Consider the following 10,000-nt stretch of genomic DNA (forward strand, 5'->3'; position numbering starts at 1 on the left):
TCCCTCTCAAAACAATCAAAAGCTAAGCTTGGAGTAAGTGTTGTAAGTTGAGTACTAAACGCAATCGTTCTGTGTAGTCAGCTATCGTCATCATGTACTGTGTATTTCACTTCATCATCCTGTACTGTGTATTTCACTGATGTTGCAGTTGCAACACAGTAATACACGGTGTAAGAAATAGGGAAAAAGAAGGAAAGTATATCAAGCGTTTCAGAAACTTGTCTAAGCTTGCGACGTGTTTGTGACTGAGTAAGAATTTCGTAAATGAATAACGATATTGCTTGAAATAGCTTGATTAAGCTTAAAATTTCAAATTCAGTAGTCTCCGGCAAGATAGAGAGAAAACTCCATATGGAAATTACTCGATATAAGTATATGCACAACCAAAGACTATATTGCTGATATTAGGTAATGTAAGTGAATAACTACGAAAATTAGAAAGCAGGAACTAGACACAAGGAGGCGAAGAACAAAAATCGGTAGAGTAATTGGGTTGCATGGCAGTATCTGGCAACTTTGTTGAGTGTAACGCCTTCCGTTACTCTTCCATTCAGGATCTTGAGTAGAACTTCACCTACAAGTTACGGGGTGATCTACGAGCAAGAGCCTGTGCTAGCATAACGCCAGTTTAATCATAAACAACAACAACAACAACACAGAAATACAAGTATTCGTTTATGCAAGTTAGAGAATCCGGCTTCTTTAGAAACTGTTTCCACTGTTACTTGGATATTTGTATATTGTAAGAATTATTTGTTTTTGTTATTTTATAAGTACATCTTCATACGTGATATATAAATTTATATATAATATATATATAGACATTATATGTATATGTATATGTATATAAATATACACTATATATATATATATATATATATATATATATATATATATATATATATATATATATATATATATATTTATATTTGTATTAATGTTTGTCACTTATACAGGCACATCACCATTGAGTGTCAGTGTAGGAGACTATTTTTGTCTTTATTTAGCTGTTTCATTATTGAGCAGATTAGCGACGCAGTCATTATAATGATGGTTTAACAGGAAATGTAAATTATATCGGTTATCGCGGAGATCACGTATTGGTTGACAATATTTGTAATATGAAAAAGAGAACAATCATGCAATATCAAAAACATATTTGCTTTATGAAATTCATAATGAAAATAGTTGAAGAAAGTAAATCGTTTTTACTCGAGGATTTTGTTGTCATGGCAGTTTTACCGGTTTTTCTGCGAACACAAGAAACGTCATAAAAAAGTATAAAGTGTGACAGTGCTTCAGAATAAGCTGCCTGAATAATAGAGTGTGCGCGTGCGAAACTTGGTCCCACGCTCTTCCCTTGGACAGCGTTGCCCTCAGACGTCCCGCCACAATGGAAGTGAACCTCTGGGCTATTCTCCTGGTCTCTGCCTGCCTTTATGGTAAGCTCAACCATATTTATGCTTTTATTTAGCAGGTGTTCAGTACTTGACATTATGGGATTAGTTTGCACTTATTATTTTGTGTTAAAACGTTTTCATCATCAGCTGATTTGTAATAGAGTTGAAATCAATCAGTGGACTGTTGAATCGTTGAAATGTTTAGATGTATCATGGATCGTTATACTACGATTAAGTTTTGTGACTTGACAAGTCGCTGATTAACGTGGAATCCGATTAAACCTGAGAAACAAACAATGCTTATTTTTTGGTGTATCTTGTCTGAAGCGTTTCCGTAATTTGAGGCGATTGTTTCAATTCTGTCACTATTCAGAAACAGATGAGGTCTGTGAAATAAGTATTTCCCCCTTTTCCTTTTCTCTTAATTATTACATCTGGTTTACGCGTAGCAAGCTCCCAAATTCATACCACCACGCGCTTACCGTGAATTTTAACCTTGTAAAATGCTAATATAAGTTAAAAGAATCATTTTGAAGGTTGGTTAGCTGTTTCTCCGGACCGTTGCTTTTACACTGAATGAAGCGTTTTCCCGCATGGAGCATTCTTTTCATGCCCATGGATGCCCATTATCACTTCCAAACTGGAATCGTTCCAGTACAGTCGCATGGCTACGCCACTTTCCAACAATTCTTGAAATTTAATTGCTACTTGTCTCACTCCCTTCATAAATCGCAAAAATCGCAAAGTATTCGTTACCTCGTTAAAAAGACGAACACAGACATCTGCCATTTATTTTACACTGTGGTAGGTAGACTTCGAAAGAGGTGACGGTTTCAGTTTTTATTGATTTTAAATTCTAAATGATGCCAAAGGACCTGCAAATCGGTGGTTGATTTCGCTAAGTATCCAGTAGGATTAAAATAAAATTTATTTCATTAGTTGTCATATACATACATACGTACGTTCGCGAGGTCATGAAAAATTGCTGTTGGAACCAAATTCATTGTGATTAAAGGATGCGTATAAAAATATACAAATGAAGTAAAGATTCGCCTTATATTTAGGAAACAACCATTTCCGTTTGTTGACAGATGTTCTGTCAGAAGACTATATATATATATATATATATATATATATATATATATATATATATATATATATATATATATATATATATATCGAAAAGGCAGATCTCTAAACAAACAAATTACCATTGATCCATTGGAAAGACTCATGCAGGTAATTTGATGTTATCAGATATATGATATCAAGTAACATCTGAAGCAGATATGAACGCTTGGATGATGTTATTTATTTGTTAGAATGTGATTGAAAAGCTTTTATGTTTTGTAGCTCCCAGTAGAGGGGCTCTAGTGATTAAGGAATCATAACCACTCAGAACATTTCAGACATTGCAGCTTTACAAATGAATATAAATAGATAAATATAAAGCTAAAGCGCTTCTTCAACAAAGTTATAACATGAGCTCTAACCAGTCGCACACGTCAATGAGTTTGTCCTTGATTCCGGTAAATTATACACAGCAATTCTTTTAATATTTTTTTTTAAGAACGACGTTTAATGTCAAGGATTCAGAGGAATGTGTATTTATCGCTGTTCTGTAGTCAGTGAAAGACAGACAAACCTCACGCGATCTCCTTCCATTGATTTTGCCCATAATAACATTTGTCACAAGATAATTCACGAAGGTCCCCTAAAGTCCGTGGGGGTCAAGATTTCTTAACCAATTGTTGAGAAGGTATTAGTACATTTACTAACAATGTATGCCGCGCAGTGAACCTTCGCTGATAGCAGACCTGACCGTCCATTCCTAAACTCTGAACATTGCATTGCATTATTTTGAATAAGAATAAGTTTTATAATTAGACGCTAATCGTGAACCAGTAGGACTTAATCACCAGCAGTACGCTTTGTAACACATGAAGATATGCTCCAGCTAATCTGGACTTTAAAGATTACATTTAAGTTCTAGGGCCTCTTGCTCAAGAGCTATAGAAAGAGAGAAGCCTTCCCACACCCTCTTTCCCCGAGGGCTCGAACTGCTGTTCTTTCGATTAAAGCTCTTTTCTTTTTATGCAAGGTCCCATGTGATTAACAGGTTGATGAACCTTGACCGGGCAATACAAAATAATGAAAGGAGAAGGAAGACAGTGAAGCCTTGCCCTAAAGGAAGTCGGTAGATAAGGAATACATATGCTTGATGATATGAGAAAACAAATGTCACAACCGATCAAGCCGAGTATTGCTGACCGCCAGAAGAGATGACGGGAGAAGCAGTACAATTTACAACATGCCACATTCATAATTTCCTTTCTTCGTCTTAGGCAAGGGGCCAACCAGATCAGCAACAATTTTTTTATAAAGCCTTGTCTACCAGAGATCAGGCTTCAGTAGTCCTTGCATCTTTTTGGATCACTCTTGTCATTAGGAAACTAGAAGATCTTCCATGCATGGGTCAGTAATAGAAACAGGAAAAAATCAGTGTTCATAAGTAGAAAATTAACATAACGGAAGAACAATTATTGTTCAGTTTAATTTTAATTGAAATATAGTGGTCACTTCTCATGCCTTGAACGGAGTACGATTCATGGAGATGATTATTCCTCCTAGAGGGGCTTACTGTCTTTAAAATGGTTGTCACACCGCGCCTAGATCCAGCATTTTCTCTATTAAATCTTTAAGTCCAGTTCAAATGGGAGATCTCATTACATTAAAGTTCACATTCGCTTTTATGTTAGTATCTTGCTCACCCTTAGAGCCTTTTAGGAAAGATGACTCTCCCTGATTAGTGTAGGTGGTTCTGGCATCAATATAGTATTTAGATGTTTTCCAAGAGCAGTTTGCTTAAACCTCACAGACCTTGTATGGCTGAGACGTGCCTCCGTGGCCTCAATACGTCATACGCGGATGTATTGGAGTCTAGGGAGAACATCATCATTGATGATCTATTCACACACAAGATGAGAGTCTCCGATAGCGGAATTAGGAAATCATAATTCATTCTTTCGTTCATTAAATTGAAGCAACACTGCATGCCTAATTTATGACCAACAAGTAAGCTGCTGCTAAGGGCTCTGCTGTTATGGAATTTAGCTGTCCTCAGGGAAAATCAATTTTCTTCTTTGTAATTGGACCTTTAGCAATCTTCGTTGTCATAAGATCTCATGCATCCCAACATCGTCATATCTCGTTAGGTAAAATATTTTCATACCTAAATGGCGTATCCCCTTCTCCCCTTGGAATTGAATTATTTTTATACGTGTAGTTTATGAATTTTGAGTAAGTTAATTTGCTTGAAGCACTAAGCCCATACATTTGCACTGCCCTTTACCACTGAACTAACTTCTCCTAAACTGAGTCTATGAAGAAGAGGTGTTTTGATATACTAAAGTATTGTTTCTTCCTGGCCTTCATTCTGCTGTGCTACTTGTAATTAATTTCAAAGGCTTAAGCAAATCCTTGTGTGAAGCTTATAAAGAAAATGCAATATTGTGTTCCATTCTGAATTGGTTACAAACCCTGATAGTGAATATAATGATAATGGCACTCACGATAGTGACTGACGTGATAATGCAAATGTGGAGCCTAACAATAACCCACTGCCTGAGTATTGCATTGTGTTTGCAGTATCTGGATCGAGGTCATCGTGCACTTCAAGGTTTCTGGTCGAGTTGGGCGCTGCGTTTTCCTGCCCCTGGATACGATGAACTACAATTTGTCTCCCCCATTTTTGGCGCAGAACTACGTTGATTTGTTTTTCCTCTGCTGACTCTGGTTTCATTGTTTTGCTTAATTTTAGGGGTAGCTAATACTGGCAACGTGCACTTGCTTTTTTAAATTCTTGGAATGTGCTTGGAGCTCTCCCCATCTGAAAAAGTGATCCTTGAAAGACACGTGAGGGCATTAGTGTGGCAGTGTCTGACCTTTTTACTGTCAATTTCTGTCTCAGCGCTGGATGACCTCATAGGTACCAGAGCTTGGCCTTTTGCCCAAATATATTCTATTATATTCTGACCCTCTGACGCCTTTTTTTTATATCCTAGTATTAATGAAGCTGGCATAACACACACAATACAAATCTGTCTATTTTGAGAATTATTTTAGGGAGGTCACAGTAATTCGCTATATTGGGATATTGTGCTCATTATTTGTGCATCTCTTTTATTTATGCATCTTGCAGTGATGGGTGAGACGCTTTGAATACAAATGATCATACTGCTGGTGACTGGGTTATCTGTTGATAGGTAGTTTACCTAGCTTACCGATATGTTTTATTAGTAATTACTCCGCTATTCTTCATGGTTAATAATGACTGTGATAATCATGATATGGATTGGGAGTCGAGATTTCAGCATGTGAATTTTTCCAAATAACGTTGTGTTTTCAAATGCAATGGACTTTTGTTAGTGACTGCTAGGTAAAACAATTTTGCCAGTTGTTGTTAGGAAGTGACATGTGCTTGGTAAGATTATAAGGTACAATTTCATATAAGACTGCTTGAGTTTCAGCGCAATTTCTATATGGCAATAGGTAGTGGTAGACTGCATGACTAACTTGATTAGGAATGAATTAGGAGCTTTTTACATTTACATCATTTGCAATGTATTCTCTCGTTGGGTGCAGCAAATTCAGCAACCATTTAGCAAGTCCGTAGGCATTATTTTATTAAAGTTAGCGGGTTAATTTTATTTAATAATCCAGCAACCTTTTGCAAAGTCATGGACGGGAAGTACGTTTGGTGATTTTGTAGGTTTTTTGACAACTTTTGAATGTCTGTATGTGCTGATATTTTGTTTTATATTGTTAAGGTGATTTCTCTCTTTCTGATCTTCTGGTGCTGTTCAGACTTGGTGATTTTTCTTGTTGAATCGGTCAATACAGAATTTTACGGTTGTCTGGCATTTTACCCCTTTTTCTCTTTTGTGAAGTTTGCTTTCATTTTAGCATAGACTGTTTTGTATAATTTCTTTATTTGCTCCCTTTACGAATTGAATGGAATCCAAGTAAATACATGAAGTAAAAATGTAAAGTGAATGATTTATGCCTTCGTTTTGCTGCTTGTATTTATATTTTGTGCGTTACGCTAACGATGCATCCTCGTGGGTCCTTCTCGTAATTTGTTTGCTCTTGACACACAGAGAACTTGAGATTCTGTCAACTCCGAGCTCATGCCTGACCTCTTTCATAAAGTTTCGGTTGTTTTCCATCAGTTCGACAGCTGTCTGACATTTCCATTGACTTTCGCTTCTTTCATCTTGAAGAATAATGATTTCTCTGCTCTCTAGGTCCCTGCTTTGATTGCCACAGTAAAGATACATGCAGTTTCTTCCTTTTTTGTTTCACCATTCCATTTTTTTATGAAAGAGATTTTTCATCGAAAACATTTTTTTACAAAAAAGCTTTGAAAACATTTTTCCCAAATCAAAAACTTCGAAATACAATTATTAAGAAAGCAAATTATTTTGAAAGGCAAAACTCCGAATCATCGAGCATTTGTTGGAAGCATACCTGTTATGAATTACCAAAATATTTTTAAAATAAATATCGACATTTTTCAGGGCATAAGTGTACGTATGGGAAAAACTAAACCAGACTGAAGTAAACATAGAAGTGAAAGCATCCCCGTGAAAAAAGCTGAATTGGTAAACAGTTCAATCCTTGTTTTAAGAAGTTTCCGTTTTTGTAGTTTACAAACAGGTGGTAAAGAGTACAAACAGGAACAGCATAGACTTTGACATTTCAGGCAAAAAATTAATAACAATATAGGATCAAGAGAACAATCATGATATTGATCCCGCACGTAATGAACGTAATCAGATTTTAAGTGAAAGAATTTATACAAAAATGTGTATACCATTTAAATATTTCAAGATTCATAAAGACCTGCTTGTATACAATGTAACTATGTGACCACACATAAACAATTATACATATACATATAAATATATATATATATATATATATATATATATATATATATATATATATATATATATATATATATATATATATATATATATATATACTGTGTGTATATATATATAGTGTGTGTGTGTGTTTGTGTGTATGATCACACGGTTACATTGTATACAAGCAGGTCTTTATAAATCTTGAACATTTAACATTTTTATGCAGAAGTTCTTATGCAAGGGTAGCTATTATTGCACTCAGGCCTCCACCATTAAACTTTGGTCAGAAATTGTTTGTTTTGACTCTAAATTTTTCATTTTTTTAAAAATAAGCATCATCAAATACCTTTTTCGACTCTTGTGAGCGTTACTTTAGATATTTGCCGCTGTTTGCTCCAAGATTTTCTATTCTTTAGTACACCAAAACTCACTTCAAAAAAAGTGCTTGCTTTTCCTTAAAGTTAAATAATGCTTGATTCGACTTCTTCAGGCATCTAAAATACTTTGTTCTCTGCCGAAGTCAACAGCAATAACCTCTTAAACACAGTTTCAGCTGCCAGTTTTCTACGCGCTTTAGGGACATTCTCTGTAATCTTTTTTCTCTTATTCCATGTCTAGACAAAATTCTGCAAAGATTCTTAATAACCAAAATTGATACAGAAACCAAATGTTGCAACATTTATAAAATATAAAGCAGTCGTTGACATACATAGACGAAATGCATATGTCAACACACAGTCTTCGCAGATAATAAAAACCTTCGTGGTATTACTTAGATTTGAGAAAGTGCCGTACAGAGCTTTTGATTTATATTTTTAATATTCCTAGCGAAAGGCCGTGGTGTTATCAACAGTCCTAACCCAGTCCACCTAATGCAAGAAAAAATGTTCAAATATCACTAGTAAACTCATTAGTGAGAAGATGCCCTCATTTTCATACAGAAACAGATTATAAGACTTTAAACATGGCATCATGCTGAGAAATATTTCTAAATATGTAAAAAAGCTTGGACTGGCCAAGTAAATTAATCTTTTAGTCTGTAATATCCTTTCAATAACTACTGGAGTTTAACGACACTAATCATTTCACATTTTTATTTTCATTTTTCTAGGCAGGGCAATGTGTCAAGATTCTGCAGTGGTCTTAACTTCAAGTTTTTCCACGCAGACGACGGTCATGCTGGGAGAGCAAGTTACCATGACAGTTACCATGACTCTTCCTGCCGGAACAACGACTGATATAGAGGTGAGAGAGGTCTGCCAACTTCTTGCGAAAAACTGGCGTTCCAATATCAGAGGGCAAAGGCAACAAGAATTATGTGTTCTTGCGAGATTTCGAATAATCAAATTATTCCTGTCATCCTGATCTAGTTTTGAGTAACTCCAAAAATGTGCGTAATGAATCGAGACATTATAACCAGAGTTTCTTTCCCACGAGGTTATAATTTTCTTGTTTGAAGCTTTTTCCCACTTGGAGTTTAGCATTAGGATCATTGTACCTATTACACTGTGGCAATGACCGTCGAAATAATGAATAACGTAACACAAATATACTTTTCAATAAACTTGCGGTTAATAACCACATATTGCTTTCACAGAAGCAGCTGTTCCCTCAGTTCACTCTTCGGGTATTTCCTTTTGATCATTTCCACCTGTCATACTTTAACTTGGCCATAATAGGCATTTTCCTAGACATTCTGTGGACACCTGATGCCGTTGTCATACTTTTTTCTATCTTTCTCTGCATCATGAAAGGTCAGGTACGGTAATTAATTTTCACTGAACATTGTATTAAAAACTGTCGTGTTATTCAACTGTGCTTTTTAATTATTATCATTCCCTGACGCTTCGAAATAGTCCTTTCTTAGAATTTCAGACTTTATTTCTCTCTCTCTTTCTTTCTTTTCTATCTTTCTTTTCGGCCTTCATTGTGTTGTACATATATCACTGAGTAAATTTTCCCGAACCGCTAATTTCTACTCGTCGTGCATCTTACAGCTGCATTTCAAAAGACTTCCTTATGTTTAGAACTGAGCTTGCTCATTCCTCGTAGGCTTTCTTCATCCGTGCTTTGCTTGCATTCCTAAAATCTTTCTATCATTAGTGTCCTTCATTTTCAGAACTTTCATGTTCAAACCCCCTTCTTCCTAACTCCAAGCTTCTTATCATATTGCAGTGATTTCGATGAGATTGCTAGTATAGTCTTCCTATCTTTATCTCATCTCTTCTTTTTTTTTAAACCTGAATATAGAAAATATGACATTGAAAACCTAATGCAATGCAATTGCATCCTGAAACCAGCTGGTCAATATTTTTCCCTTCGCAGCTTGAGATGTTGAACATGGAAAACAACTCAGCAGTGGTTTCCTTCTATGGCCCTATTTCCACCACAAAAATCGGACTGACCTATAATGTCAGTTATTCCTACCGAGACGTGTCTGCTGTCAACGGGGAAGTGGTGAGTGCTTTCATCGTGGTTGTTGGAAATGTCTTAAAGTCTGATTTGAGTCAGTGCTGTCTGGCTTTCGAGTTGCTGTTTCTTCATTTAAATTGTAATTACGTACCATTACTGTCAGGTAAAATTGACATATTATGCTATATTTTAATATTATAATATTAGCATGACCTTTTCAGCCAACTCCTCACTGGAAGACTTTTCATTCATATATGC

At 35.7% G+C, this 10,000-nt stretch overlaps 1 protein-coding gene across 2 annotated transcripts in view; it reads left to right on the forward strand.

Moving 5' to 3' along the window:
* LOC136832808 (uncharacterized) overlaps nucleotides 1–10,000 on the forward strand; it is a 348,711-nt gene that overhangs the window by 220,150 nt on the left and 118,561 nt on the right. For both annotated transcript variants that reach the window (XM_067094392.1, XM_067094393.1), the window contains 2 exons: nucleotides 8,442–8,575; nucleotides 9,656–9,787. In XM_067094392.1, coding sequence (XP_066950493.1) covers nucleotides 8,450–8,575; nucleotides 9,656–9,787 — 258 coding nt within the window. In that variant the 5' untranslated portion in view covers nucleotides 8,442–8,449. The remainder of the gene's footprint in view (nucleotides 1–8,441; nucleotides 8,576–9,655; nucleotides 9,788–10,000) is intronic.

This window comes from Macrobrachium rosenbergii, chromosome 50 (assembly GCF_040412425.1).
Source record: "Macrobrachium rosenbergii isolate ZJJX-2024 chromosome 50, ASM4041242v1, whole genome shotgun sequence".
In the NCBI taxonomy this organism is placed as follows: Eukaryota; Metazoa; Arthropoda; class Malacostraca; order Decapoda; family Palaemonidae; genus Macrobrachium; species Macrobrachium rosenbergii.